Source organism: Centrocercus urophasianus, unplaced genomic scaffold (assembly GCF_019232065.1).
Source record: "Centrocercus urophasianus isolate 14NV4802_14NV808 unplaced genomic scaffold, USGS_Curo_1.0 seq_15, whole genome shotgun sequence".
In the NCBI taxonomy this organism is placed as follows: Eukaryota; Metazoa; Chordata; class Aves; order Galliformes; family Phasianidae; genus Centrocercus; species Centrocercus urophasianus.
Window position 1 is genome coordinate 14,568,451 of NW_024884697.1, and position 15,105 is coordinate 14,583,555.

The 15,105-nt window shown below is 36.1% G+C and overlaps 1 protein-coding gene across 1 annotated transcript in view; it reads left to right on the forward strand.

The window, feature by feature from the left end:
• TBC1D22A (TBC1 domain family member 22A) overlaps positions 1 to 15,105 on the forward strand; it is a 155,773-nt gene that overhangs the window by 1,670 nt on the left and 138,998 nt on the right. The window contains exons 2-4 of the mRNA XM_042815968.1: positions 1,175 to 1,231; positions 2,683 to 3,023; positions 3,808 to 3,987. Of these exons, the coding sequence (XP_042671902.1) occupies positions 1,175 to 1,231; positions 2,683 to 3,023; positions 3,808 to 3,987 (578 nt within the window). The remainder of the gene's footprint in view (positions 1 to 1,174; positions 1,232 to 2,682; positions 3,024 to 3,807; positions 3,988 to 15,105) is intronic.

Below are 15,105 nucleotides of genomic sequence, written 5' to 3' on the forward strand. Positions count from 1 at the left end.
ACTGCCTCTTCTGGTCTGACTGTTCTTCTCTCTCAGAACTTCTTTCTTTGTAAATTTATTAAGTCCCTGTAGGGATAAAACAGATTTGACTTTCTTTGATTACACAAGCTCTGTGAATAGTTGCAGTTAATTAATTAGCAGCCTACTGCAGATGTGGCAAAATGAGAATATGGAGAATGCGTTCCTGTTTTTTGTGGCAGAGAAAGGATTGTTGCTGTATACAGAGGTGAGTTCTCTTCATGTCCACTCATACAGCATCTGAAAGAAAGGACAGATTGTCTGTGCCATCAGGACGGTGGCTGGTGACACCTGGCCCTCAACTGGCCTAGAGTAGGGGAGAGGGTGCAGACAGTTGTCTGAGGGTGGATTTCATAAACTCCACAGCCATCTGTAGGATTAATTTCACAAATTAATGCTGCTCATTTGTTAAGACTGCAGTCTTTTTGGTTCTGAATAAGTTTACTAAGGTTGGACTTACATATGTGATCTTGAGATTAATTTTTGATTTGTCAGGAGGACATTCGCCACTTTTCATGTAGTTTTCAGTGCAGATTTAGGTAATGTCAGCATTGCATTGTAATTTGTTTTTCTTACAATCAGAATTGTGGAGTAATAGCTTTCAATGTGAAGCCACTTTTACTTGAAATAATATTGTGGCTGAAATCTGGAAGGAAATGGAGGTAAATGGAAGTTAATTAATGTTAAAGCATATATTTTTTGTACTCCCATGGCTTACGTTCTCTAACATGCCATCTTCTGTGTACTGTCTTTGTTTTTTTCTTTAAATTGGTTGGCTTTGTGTGTCAGTAGCTGTTAAGAATTGGCTGGTGAGATTTTGGGCCACAAGCATACAGAAAAATTTAAATCTTTGCAGATAACTCTGGGAGGTTTTGTTCTATTTTATTCAAAGAAATGATAAATCAGAAGCAAGAAAATCTACTTCTTTTGAACTTTCTTACTGTGGAGTTACCTCTTGTTCTAATTTCTATACAGAAAAAAAGAATCACCTTAAGTTGGCCTCAGGCTTTTTGTTGAGTTACTTTTGAGTGTACACTTTAATTTCAGATTCGTTGCTTTTAGTTCTGTAGGGGATTCTATGAAATGGAGGACGACTAGAACATCTCAGTTCTGTTTATTAGTGCCTAATTAACATACGCTCTCTCTTTTCCTATAGTATCCAACATGTGTATGGAGCTCAGCATCCGCCTTTTGATCCACTGCTGCATGGAACGTAAGTTAACCTAATATTCAGATAACCCAGATGGTTTGAATCTTATCTGTCTTCTTTCCTCCTTTTCTTCTTTGCTATTAGAATACTGTTAACTTTCTTTTCATAATTTTTGTCATAAACTTGACTTTTCTGAGCTCTTTTGTGACTTCCTGATGCTTACCATACTGTGAATTGCAAAAGAGCTTTTTAATGTCTTGTCTAACATAGACTGCAATCTTTCATCTCTGTAGTGCCTTAAAAACTTACGGTAAATACTTATCTTAATTTAGCAGATGAAGCTTATAGTTGAGATGTAACCAATCTGTATGCATCTTTCTGTTGATGATCTGCCTATTTTGTTCATCTGTGAAATAAAAGAATCAAATTATGGTGTGGATTGCTTTCAGATGAAAGTGGGAATTTTGCTTGTGGCAGTAGGTGGAAGAGATATGGCAGTAATTTAAAAATTGCCTTAGATCAAGATTATTGGATATCAGAACACAATGTGTATGAAAAGGGTAAAATTATCATCATTAGTAACCAAATACATTTCTTGCTAATAACCCATAACTAATGTAAGTGCATTATTCTTCATTTCCTTATGGCTGAGGTGTTTAGGAAAATGCGTTATTGGATTCTGACTGCTGCTGCTTTTTTAATTTTCAGAAGTTTTTAATTTTATTTTTTGAGAGTAGGGAAGTTGACTCAGTGTGTAATTTAGCTGAAATCTGAAAGCTGATGTGATTGCTCTGCATTACAGTAAATGAGAGCAAGGGCCAAAGTAGGGAGGAATGTCTGTATTCTCTCTCTTGTGCTGTATTTTGACAGAAGGATAGAGTTAGCAGATGATCAGGGCATGCTCAGAGTAGGAACTTGAGGAAATATCCTGGCTATCAGAAGAGCAAAGTTCTGAAGCAAATTTGTGCTAGAGTGCATGATTGGGGAGGAATGATAGATCTAATGAGTTTTAAGGTGAGATTTGATTTGTTTATGACAGTGATTGCATTGCTTGATTGCATATGGTGATTTAGGATTAGACCTGATGACTTGATTGCTGCTGCTGCTTGATTATACAGCAACTGCATGGAAGGGCCTGAAACCTCTATAAAAGCTCATAAAGCAAGTGAATTGTAACGTGTCCTCTCTGTTTTATAAAGTATTCCAGCAGTATTTATTTTATTTGACCTTGAGCTTTTATCTGTCTGTCTATTTTGGAGACAAGGAAAGGGAAGATTTGTTCAGGCTGCATTCAAAGCGAGGAAGCATGAGGTTACCTGCCTTTCTCCTCAGAAAAGTTCCACAGTGTTATATCATGGTTGGAAGCAGCAGTAACTTGAGTAGAGGGAGAGAAGTATCTGCTGCCTGTACAATGTCAAACACTGTTGTTTTTTTTTTTTTTTTGCTTCCCTACCAATAACATTGAGAATCATTACTGATTCTCTAAACATCATTGTTTACTTGTTATTTAACAGCTTGATAAAACCGGGTTCAAAGCCACCTACAACTCCGGTGAAACTAAAGAAAGTCAGCACCTTCCAAGAGTTTGAAAGTAATACAAGCGATGCTTGGGATCTTGGGGATGACGATGATGAGCTCTTAGCAATAGCTGCTGAAAACTTAAATACAGAAGTGGTCATGGAAACGGCTCACAAAGTAATTCAGAATCACAGCAAGTTACAAGAACAGCATAAATTTCTGGAAGAGCATCCACAGGAAGAAAAACAAGTGGAATCGGCAGAGCTGTCTGCAGTCACATGTGGTGATAATAGGCTCGTTAAGTCAGTCAGTGAAGGTCATACATCAAGTTCATCAGGTATGTTAAGAAATGGGAAAAGGTGTGGAAAATCAAGTGAGGAGACCTATCATATTTGCCTTTTAGGGCATTAACTCCTGCCCAACCTTTACCAGAGGTAACTATTATTAATCAGTATTAGATGATTTGAGGGAGGTACTGCACTCCATACTAAACTGTAAAGCTTGTCTATGAGAAATACGTAGGTCAGGAAAGAATAAACTTCTTTGTTTTCAGACTAGATATGTATTCAATTTTTGGAGGCAGTTGCACTATTTACTGTATTTTAATGCCTAACTGCATCAAGATGTGTGCAATTAATAATAATAATACTGCTGCTGCTGTAGGAAAAGTTTGTACTAAAATGCTACTGTATAAAATATTTAAAAATGGAGAAAAATGATTTGTATGGACTGGGAAGTTTGTCCTATTGAGTGATCTGGGCTGTATTCCTGTGTCAACTTTTAAAGTGACCAATTGCAATGATTTCACTATTTATTGTTTTAAGAACAGTGAGAGGGAGTAAAAACAACTTTCAGTTTCACAGTGATTATGGAAAAGAATTAACCTTGCTGTTAGTATCATATCTAATTGATGTGATTTAATTGTGGAATACTGCTAGGAAGAGGAATAGCTCTGCTATTAAATTCAAGTAGCTTGCAGTTCGAATTGGTGTTATGCCTTTAGGTTATATTTCTCTATTTCTCCAAAAGAGAATTGTGTTTTGAATTTAAAAGTTAAATTCAAATTACTAGTAGTCTTCTTACTAGCTGAGGCTGAGTATTATGCTTCTTTTTCCCTTCAGATAATGCTAGTGAAAATTCTTCCATGCAGAGATCACAGTCCCTTCCACAAACTTCCACACCTCCTTTGGTGAGTGGAATGGCAGACTTCAGTACCTCAGTTACTCCTGCATTAACTGAAAGAGAAGCATCCCGATTAGACAAATTTAAGCAGCTACTTGCTGGCCCCAACACAGATCTTGGTGAGTATATCTTGAAAAAGCTATGAATTCCATCTAAATAACATTTAAACTATAAAACTTTCCTGGTTGATGTATTTTTTTTCTGGATGGTTTGGTTTTGATCTAATTCTTTCAGCGTTTAGAATAGATCTTGTAAAAGAAGAATAGATATAGTTGAATGCCTGTTCTCTTATGTAATTTGAATGCATTATACTAATAAGTAGGATGTTAGATGCCTTCTTGTTCTATTGTTTTGCATCATTTTGTCTTAGTGGACAAATTTCTGGAAAAAAAAACACCACCACACAAAAATCACAAAGCTGTGTTAGCTGTGTTAGTGCTAAAGCTGCAAATGTAGCAACATGTGCTGTAAGAATGATTCTTCTGCTTAGAAATAGGAGAAAACTGTGAGGCGTGGAATTATTATTGCTTGTCTACTTAGCGAGTGTTCTTCATGTTCAGACAAATACAGTAGTTCTGTGTCTCATCTGTGAGTGCTGACAGTGTGTTCATGTGGAAACAAATGTATTGTCAGATAACTTGACTGTTGCCTTTGTCCACTAGATTTTAGCTGCTGATGAGTAAATGCTGAGAGGGTGTTGCAGAATCAAATGGCTCTGTATCCCACACGAAAATGTGGAGCAAGTAGGAAATTTGGAAGGCTTGGCTGGTCACTTTGTTGTAGGACTTTGTCAAAACAACACGTGAAATGATTTTGACTTAAGACAGTTCTGGAAAGTATGCTCAGGAAACTTATGGGAAGAGATAGAAGCTGCAATTAACACTTCCTTTTCCTACAAATATGAGACTACTTCAGTGTAACAATACAGTGTAGCACAAGTTGTGGCTTTTTTCTTTTTTTTTTATTCTGTGATGCATCCTATGGTGAGATTGATGCTGATGAAATAGAGCTATGGAAACAATACTAGACTAGACATAACACTTCAGTGAGTTATGACATTCTTATAAAATACAGCTGTGAATAAATTCTGAGGTGCTATGCAGAATATGGAGTGTTTAAGCTTGCAAAGGATCATCGAATAGTGCTTTTTCATCCTTTGATCCAGCATGTTATGTTTTTATGTGATTGTGACTGATGTGAAAGCTCAACTTTTTGAAACACAGTATAATAGTAGAAACCTTCTTTACAAAAAATTATTTAGTTGCTTGTGGTAGCAATGGTGATGGGATGGTTAGACTAGATGATCTTGGTCCTTTCCAACCTTGCGATTCTGTGACTCTATGAAATCAGAATGAAGACAAGATTTAACTTAAACCTGCTCAAGGGAAAATGGCCATAAACTGGAGCACAGGAAGTTCTTCCACACCAATATGTGGAAGAACTTCTTCACAGTGAGACTGACGGAGCACTGGAACAGGCTGCCCAGGAGGTTGTGGATTCTCCATCTCTGGAGGATCCAGCCTGCCTGGATGCCTACCTGTGCAACCTGCTGTTGGGAGCCTGCTTTGCAGGGGGGGTTGGACTTGGTGATCTCTGGAGGTCCCTTCCAACTACTAAAATTCTGTGATTTCACTTCTGCTTCTTAATTATACGTAAATACTTCCTCAGAAACTGAAATTTATGGATTGAAGTAAAAACAGATTTGTTGCCTCCCCACTCTCCTCACCCACACTTCCTAAATTTCACGCAAATACATACAGGAATAGAAAATTTAAGTACATTGCTCTGCATGTCATTGTTATAATGTCACACACACTGCATAAGGTGTCAGTATTCTTTTTTGTAGATTTCAGTAAATTATGCCTGTTCTAAGTGTACGTGGAGCCCCTTGTTTCTCTTGCTGCATAAGCATAAATTCGTATTTTTTTTTAGTATGTTCTTCATGAAAGGAACGTAAAGAAAATTCTTAATGTTGTGAAAGTGTAAGTAGTAAATCATATGTAGTGCTGGGACTACATTACATATATTTGTTAGGGAAAATGTGGGTACACATACATATACACATATACATACAAACAAGTATATGCATGTGAACATATACACAGTTCACTGGTGTGTGTGCGTTATTGGAAAATGCTTGTTTTAGCTCCGTTTCCAACAGAGACTGTATTTAAGAAGGGTCTTTAGTGATGGTATTAGTCTAGAAAACCAGATTGTTATTATTTACTATAACAGTGAGAAGGAACTAGGGTAGAACTATGTAACAGGCTCCAGTCTGAAATTTGAAGCAAGTAATGTAGGGATAGGTTGCTGTTCTATTGCACATAGCTAGTTTTCATTTGTGTGTGTGTGTGTGTTGGAGGGGGAATGAGGCTGCTGTTGATCGTGATGAACTGAATTAGTGGGCTGTCATGATGGAGATATTCCAGAAAAATTTCTGCTTGTTTCTGCACCTTACGTAGTAGTGTTGCCTTTACTTGGAAGCAGTAGCTGTATTAGCAGAACATCTCTGACTTTGTTTGCTTGATACAGGTTTTCACATTGTTGAGAGAGATTGTGACAGGTCTTTTCAGAGTATCTAAAAAATAGGGTAATCTGTGGACTGAAACACTGTTGTGCATTTTCAACTCGAGCCTTTTCTCCAATCGAAATGTGAGAAATCAACACAGACAAAGAACGTGAAGTAACACAAATGATGCTGAAAGCCTTTCATTCATACTTGAATAATAATTATCCTATAGAGATACAGTAAAAAGCAGTGTTGGTCACATATGTTAGCTTGTGGCTGTGATGTGCTCTTTTTCACCATAAAAACTCAGGAGTTTTTAAAAAGATATGTTATATGTATACATTTGGAAGTGAAGATTATTTTAGCCATTGAAATGTGCTAATAGATTTTGGAGTCAGGATTTGGTCTGTAGGTTGGATGTTGTGAAGTTGTAGAAATAGGTATGTTCCACCTGCTCTATCAAATTACACACAGAGAAAAATAGTGTGCTGGGAATGTACAGTTGTCAGAGATGGAATCCTCTGGTAGTTACTACACAAATATGTGATGACAGAGCCATTCTCGAAGTTTCTGTGTACAGTTTTGTCTTTGGGTCCCTGTGCATGGCGTCCTTCTCTTCTACTGTGTCAGCTGCACCGTTCAGCTTGGTGTCATCAGCAAACACACTGAAGGTACACTCAATTCCACCATCTGTGTCACTAATAAAGGTGTTGAAGAGTGCTGCTCCAGGTAGATGACATCAGTTATCATTCCTTTGATCCTCTGATGCTGTCACATGCTTCTAGGTAAATCGTTTGTGCTAAAGGAGAGAAACATTCAAGAGCCTTTGCACCTCTTAAGTATTAATGTAATGCAAAGAATAGGGACCTAATGGCAAAGTTATGAAGTGAAAGCTGCCTAACAAGCTGAGTCACATCACTGCAAGAAGTGTGGGCTGGTAGAAGGAACCTGCTGTGAGAAGCAATTTGGAGAATGACTTGAGGACTGATTGCTATCTATTAGAATCATGTTGATGTATACTGAGTGCAAATTCAGGAAGCAGGATAAGCCTGGAGATAGCAATACAACTGTGCTCAGTGCACAACTGCAAAATAGATTGTAGGGCTAATGCTTCTGTGTAGTCTTCCACTCATAGTACTGGAGGGCAGGTTGCAGAGAGACAGCAATTTACCCTAGTTGTTCTGTACCATCTATCTGTGCTCGTTCTCGTTTCGCAGTCAACCTGATTTAGATTTACTTCATGTAAAGCCCTGCCTTTCCTTGCACAGGATTTTGCCTTACTGAATTAAGGTGGCCTTCTTGTTTTCAGAATCTCTTGTAAATGACTGGGAGTGGAGGGGACTCCAAAGCAGCTTAGAGAGGTTGAGAAGGAACTTGAAAAGTAGAGTGTATTTTTTTTGTGCTTAGAATTGTTCATACAATCTAGAATGTGTATAGAATGTATATAGAACACATCGATTGTAATTTTTATTTGTTTATGGTTGATAAAGGTAGTCTGCAACAGCATTCTGATGTCCTTTAAAACTGTTTGTCAAACTGATGTTATTGAAAAAAATAACTGTGCAAAATATTCATTGAAGTGAACCTGATTAATTTTTTTCCTAGCCTCGTTAATTTTTCTGCATTGAACTGCTTAGCCATTTGTCTTTATATTCTTGGCCCATCTATGTCACTTAGAGTTTTATTGCCTCCTGTAGTTTTCAGTCACGTACAGTTGATCATTTTGGTGTATATTCTTCTTCCAGTTTGTTGCTGTGTTGGACAAAACTAACAAATTATGTCCTGCCCCTTCTTGTTGTGATGTGCTGTTAGTCTTATCTATTTTTCAAACTGCTATCATGAAAAGTATTCTCTCTGTGCCAGTCAGCTTTTCTGCAGAACATGCAGAGCGTGCGTTTCAGCTAAGAAATAATAATAAAAAAAACCCCACCAAACCCAAAGAAACAACAAACCAACCCCTACCCCCCCAAAAAAAAACAAAACAAAACCAAATCCACACAAAACAAACTCAGGTCAGAATTCTTTCAGTAGCTCTTAGAAGGATTTATTTTTTTTTTTTAATTAAACAAATTGGTGCTAAATATCCTTACGTATTTTTTGTATTGTTTTCTGTATTTAATTTGTTTCTATTTTCCATGCTTTATGTAATAGCATGTAGTTTCATGACAATGTAAAGTTTAACTTCCCCACTTTGGTAGGATATTTCAATTTCAACGTAATAATTAATCATTTTGTTTGTAATTAGGTGACAAGTTTTTAAAAAAGTTTCTAAAAGAATTTTGCATAGTTTCTCTGGAAAAGTTGTTTCTCCTTTTTTCAGGCTGTATGATTGATGTTTCATTACATCATAGCTATTGACATACAAAACATCATATTCCTAAACTGGAAGGTTATCAGTAACAAAAAAACGTGAACTTAATTTTTTTTGCTATTAATGATCCCTCGTATGGCATTATTAATACTACCCTTCACTTCTATCTCTCCTATTGAGCTCTGCTGTTGCAGTTACACTGGAAAACTTCCTGCAGTTTTCTCTTTTCTTCCCTTCACTCTTTTTGCTACTTTACACCTAAAAAATAAGTTGGCATCTTTTTCTTTTGCTATCTCCTTATGTTGAAAACCTCAGTTCATACGCCCCTTTCCACACTTAAATACTGTTTTGCTATCCTTAACTACTCTCAATTTCTTCCTGCGTTATTTTTAAGGTTTTTGAATTTTTGTTTTGAAGAGGTTGATGGAAATGAACAGCTATTTTTTAGCCACAGTGATTTAACTGAAAAAGACCCTTTTGGCTATTTATAATTCATGATATTTTTTGTTAATAGTTTCATTTCATATTTTGCATCTATCATACATTCTCAAAGTTTACTTGGCTGGTATTTAGACTACATTTAAATAAATCAAGAATTTATGACTGAACATAGTGTGTAAAGAAATTCAGGATGTCTTGATTTGTAATCTCTGCTTAAGAGCTAAACTATATATAAAAGCCATTAAAAATGAAACACTATTTCAGCATCCAGGATTTGATTATTTTCCTTCATGGTCTTATTAAAATCTCCCCTTTCTTACATTTTATTGCAGGTAGAGACAACTCAGTATATTGCTGTGTTTAAGTGGTTTTTAATATTTCTTCAGAGAGATGAAAGTACGGTGTTTGAACAGTGAATGTGGTGGTTTTTCTAATATTTTATTATTTTTTTACTTCCCTGTGTTTCCTCTTTCTGTAGTATCTCTGATTTCAGATCTAAGGTTTATATTTATATTTAAATATGTAAAATACATATTTTTAAATATTTATATGTAATTATGAATTCTATATATGATTTGTATAAAATTATATGAATAATTGAATATAATTATAACATATATAAAAATATAACTTATATAAATATAAAAGTGAAAAGTCTCTGTAAACTGGGATTGGACTAGATGACCTTTAAAGGTTCCTTCAACTCAAATGATTTTATGATTGCAAGAAGTTGTTGATATCCCTCCTGTTGATTAGCTCTCTTTGAGTATTGGAAGGCCACAGTGAGGTGTCTCCAGTGCTTTCTGTTCTTCAGACTCATCAACCGCAGCTCCCTGAAGCTTCTTTGTAAGAGAGGAGGTGCTCCAGGCCTTGAGCTTTGTGGCCTTGCTCTGAACGCACTCCAACATCTGCGCGTCCTTGTGCTGAGGGCCGAAGTCCTGGGCAGAGTCCTCCATGTGGGGCCTCCCAAGGGCAGGTAGAGGGGGGCAACTGCCTACCTTGCCCTGCTGGTCACAGGACTCCAAGTGAGGCTGCACCAGTGCTAAATGGAGTCGCAGAAGTGTTTCTTTTGTAGTGGTCCAGTCTAGCTAGGAAAGAGTGAAGAACATCATCATTTTTCTTTAGAATACATGGGGACAGTTAGAGAAGCGATGTGCATTTGCCTTGTAACCTCCAAAACTGAGTTAGTCAAAAGTTTATTTATTTGATCTGAAAACATCAATAATTACCTGCATCGGCCTCATTTTCGTTACATGTGGTTGTAAAATTTTTGGTGCACTGACATTTAAATAGCTCTTTATTTTATGGAAGGCTTTACAGGTATCATTTCCTTTTCTCTCACAGTAACACCAAGGTTTGTGTAAATTTATTTTTGTTTGATCAGGGATCAGAATGCATGGTAATATAAAAGCAAAAATACATTTTTCAGTATCCAGTCTGACTGCAGTCTAGTGGAAACTCTACAGTATTAGTTTCCATATTTAGCATTGCTTGAACATATAGCATCATATATCAGTTGTCGGGCATCATGTAGATTGAAGCAGTTTGAATTGTAAGCTTTGTTCAGTCTCAAGGGAGGTTGCTACTGAATTGTATGATGGTATGTAGTCTGTCATTCTTTTCAGGTTGTGGTAAGCATTTATGTTTTGATGGTATTTAACCTGATGGAAATTGTTCAACCAAGAAATAATTCCTGGAAGTGGATGGACCAAAATTGTAGATGCAATCAACGCCTTATTGGGGCAGAAAAATTTAGACTTGCTTAGTTGTGTTTTCTGTTTTTAAGCAGACTGTTTATTTTGATTTGATCAAAGTTTCCTGTTTGATGCGCTATCTACTGTAAACTAAGTTTTTTAGTGGAGGAAAAAAACAATAGCAAAGCAATGAAATAAAACCACACAAAAGACACTAAGGCTGAACAACCGCTGGTCCCATTAACAAACAAGGATCTTCTCCTTTTTTATAGTTTTGGAAAATGAATCACTATCCTAAATCTTTGCTGCTCCGTGCCCTTCTTCATCAGCATTCACGTTTGGTATGACTTAGTATGAATGTGACACATTGTTGACTTGACAGAAGAATAGTAGTACCTGTTGCTGGACTTTCAGGAAATAAATACAAATTGATGACTTGTTATCAGAATTTTATTAATTGCAGCAGCACAGTGTAAGGAGTAAAACTGGTTCTCTATTGTTCTGAAGCCTGTGGAGAACATTCTAGATTAAAACCATTGATCTGAACACCACTCAAAAGTAAATACGTGTTTAACATAATCTTTTGTACTGCCATCTTACACTCATCTTTTCAGCAAGATTTTACTAACTCTCCTTCCAAATAGACTTGAATATTGAGCATTACAGTGAGGATTTAATTTTCAACTGATGCTATGAGATTGCTGTCATTAAAATATCATCCAAAATCATCACCCAACTTCCTGTTGTGTACCTTTATTTGATTTTTATAATGTGATGGTAACAGGATATTCTAGTACAAATTGCAAAAGCGATTTAATTAAGAGTGTGTCAGATGTCAGATAAGATTTTGTCACCAGTAAGGCAACCTTAGTGGTAACGGTTATTGGTTAGAAATGGCCTCACGCTTCTTTTTACACTAATGGAAAACTACTCTTGTGACGCAAAGAATGTTCACAGTCAGTTGAGGAAAACTTGTGTTGTTTGGTGATTAAAAACAACAACAACAACATCTTAAAGGAATTTGTTGTAATAGAGTTGGGAAATAAGGGAAAAGCTTTTAAGCCCTTTCCTGAATGTTTAAACGGTTTGTATCTCTTTATCTCTTACTGATGTAATTTTGATTCTTCAGTGATCTTATTGCAAGTCTTATGTTCAGGATAGGCACAGACAAGGTTCTTTGACAGCTGGATGCTTGTGCTTGGTTAGTGCTGGCATTTCAGAATGGCAGTAAAAGGATTTCTCTCTGTATGTATGTGATTTTTCACTTTATGGGAACTATGAGCTAAGTTTAATTTCTTCACCTTCTTCAGAGTTTGGTCACAAGCTGAAATTCAACCTTATTTCCTGTCTCCACTAATCCATGAAACATTTAGGAGGAATGCATTGCAATCCCAGTGGTCTTCTCCCTTTGAGCTGATAATCACACATTAGTTTTTCTCACAAGTTGGAAATGCTAACATGCCAGATTCCTGAAAGTTGTGTGGAGTTCATTACTTGAAATGTGAACTGAGTGACTAAATCAATTCTTTCATCTCATTCAAGAGTGTAGCTCTAGCCCATTAGACATATTGCAGGTGAGATTCTTTGCAAGGGCAGGATCCTCTTTATTCTGTAGTGCTTATCAGCAGCTTCCTTTAGCCAAAGGTACTGAGGGAAATAGAGAGAAAGGAGGTATGTAACTCTTAGGTTTTTGTTCTAATTTTTTTTTAAGTGGGAGAAACTCTTGTGGGTAAGTGTACTATTTCTGAGACTCAGTATTTACATTATGTCTTCAACTTTTGAGTTTATTCCTTAGTGGGTTTAGTACTCTTAAATTTGTCTTTGTTTTCCTAATCTTCTGTTCACTTGCTTTCTCTTACATTCTAGCACGAACCTCATCTTCTGCTGCTCCAACTCTTTACAAAAAATACCTAACAAATTGTGCTTTCCTGCTTCCTTCTAGCAAAGGTCCTAAGAAGGGTATTAGCATGTATTTAGAACATTCGCTTGGACTTTATTTTTTGGTTTTTGCATGCGTTCAGAATAACTCTTTGTTCCATTGAGAAGATGAAGGGCAGTGTTTGTCTGAAAAAAAATTTAATGAAGCTCCTAACAGAGCTATTATTCATTTTAGAAACCAGTTGCTGTGGTTGCCATAGTAATAACAAGCCCTTTATTAAAGCTTTTTTTTCTATATGTTCTGCCTGCATTATAACGTGCGGTTGGGGGAGCTACAGTTCCATGAATCTGTGATCTTGAAAGAATTTTCCAGCTTTGTGTAGTTAAATTATCCAAGGAATTTGTGTTATAGGGACATAAAACATGTAAATCTAGTTTATCATATCTATTGTGAAATTGTTGATGCAGGCCATTGCTTCGTGTAGCCGATTACAGTAACCTCAGTGAAATAACAGCTGTATCAAAAATGAATAATGCACATAGGGAAGTTTAGAACTCCTTTAATATCTCATGATTTATTTTATTTATCTATTTGTAACTGGTAGAATGATGAACGTGGAGTTCCAAGAGAAATACTTGCAGACTTTGTGGTTTCCCTATGTGTTTGTTTGTTGTGATGGGTAGTAGCTGCAGTAATAGCTCCTGGGGTTAGAAAGTCTGTAAAGGATGTGTTTTCTTTGTATAATGCCCTGTGAAATATTTATGGAATATGAAGAATCTTTACATAAGCTACACTAAAAGCACAGTGTCATAAGATTTCCTTTAGAATAATTGCTCTAAACATTTTCAACTTCAGAGAGAACAAGTATGTGCTTGAATGTATTGTACTACCAGATAAAAACATTTTTTTCTAAAATGAAATTAATTATGCCAATTTGAGACATTTATATAAAAGTGTTATTATCCCTTCATAATAAGACCTCCAATCTCAACAGCGTTTCTGCAAATTAAATGCTGTCTCATAGGCAGAAGTGCCAGTTGGATAGTGGTAGCAAATGGAGAGATTATTTTTGGTGTAGAGTTTGTGGGGCTTTATAAATGCACTGATTGGTCACAGAATTATTTAAAATGATGGGTCAGCTCAAAGAGAATGCACTAATGGGGCTTCACAGTGTTGCTTCGGAAAGTGAAGAGAGTGAGACAGTTTTCATGAAGAGTTTTACAAATACTGCTCTAATTTCAACTCTGAACCAGTAGGTTAAACTTATTTCTGTACTTGCACCTTTAGCACGTTGTCTGTGGTGAGAGCTTTTTGGAGCTGCTCATTTTGGAGGTAATAAAATAAGTTACTTCAATATTCTGGAATTTTGAGAAAATGTTAATTTTATTGAAGCAAGGATATTTTGCAGTGCTGTTTTAATTGAAAATATATGCCTGATTTGTAGGTGGCATTAAAGCTCTGTGAAGAAATCCTGTGCTGGGGAGCATGTTTTCAGCTCATAACTGTGACAACTAATTCCCTGGCAAGTCTATATGGGAAAGGAGTTAGTATAATGACAATAAATTGAAATTATGTTTTGAATAGGGATAATCTAACCTTTCAACCAATGACAAATAATTTAATGCTTAATTAGATATTAAATAGAGAACAAGTTTCTAATATAAGTACGTTTCCTTGGTGCTCTCCAAATGTTGGTTGAGGATGGATTTCTCCTAATACCTTGATTTGAAGGGTTGCTGACTGTGAGGTGTATGAGCACAGTCATATAGGCTTCTTACAAGACATGAATTTCCAAGTTTGAGAGCTACACCATCACATCTGTGCTGCTATACTGCTGTGCTCAAGACAACAAAAAGTAATGATTAAAATCTGAAGTTAGGCTGTTGCTTTTTGGAATTTGTTTGATAAAATAAAGCTTACGTGTTAACATCAAGCCAGTATTTGTGAATTTTATTCTATGTACTGTATCTAATTTCCCTTCCTTTGGTTATTGTTTAACCCTTTGTCCATATAGTTACCTTTTATTCTTTCAAAATGCTGTTGAAATACTCTTCGTTAATGTCTAAACGTGATTAGATTCCAATTATAGTTTTGGAGCTTGCTGTACTGTAAAATCTTAATTTTTAAAGGCATTTTACTAATGTGCTATTACTGAGAAAACCAAGACCTCATGACACTTGTTTCTGAGCAGAATTGTTTCTCTAAGTTATGGAGAGATTAATTTCTTGATGAAGTCAGGCTGGCCATGTAAAGGGGTGAAAATGTTGAGATGTGAAGCCATGAATGAATATTGAAAGCTAAGTTGAGATAGATGTACTTGCTAAAGTTAAGTCCTTTGATGTTAATATGGGTTGGTGTTCTAGTATTACCAAAATAAGGAGAGGGGGAAAAAAAAAAGCTAAA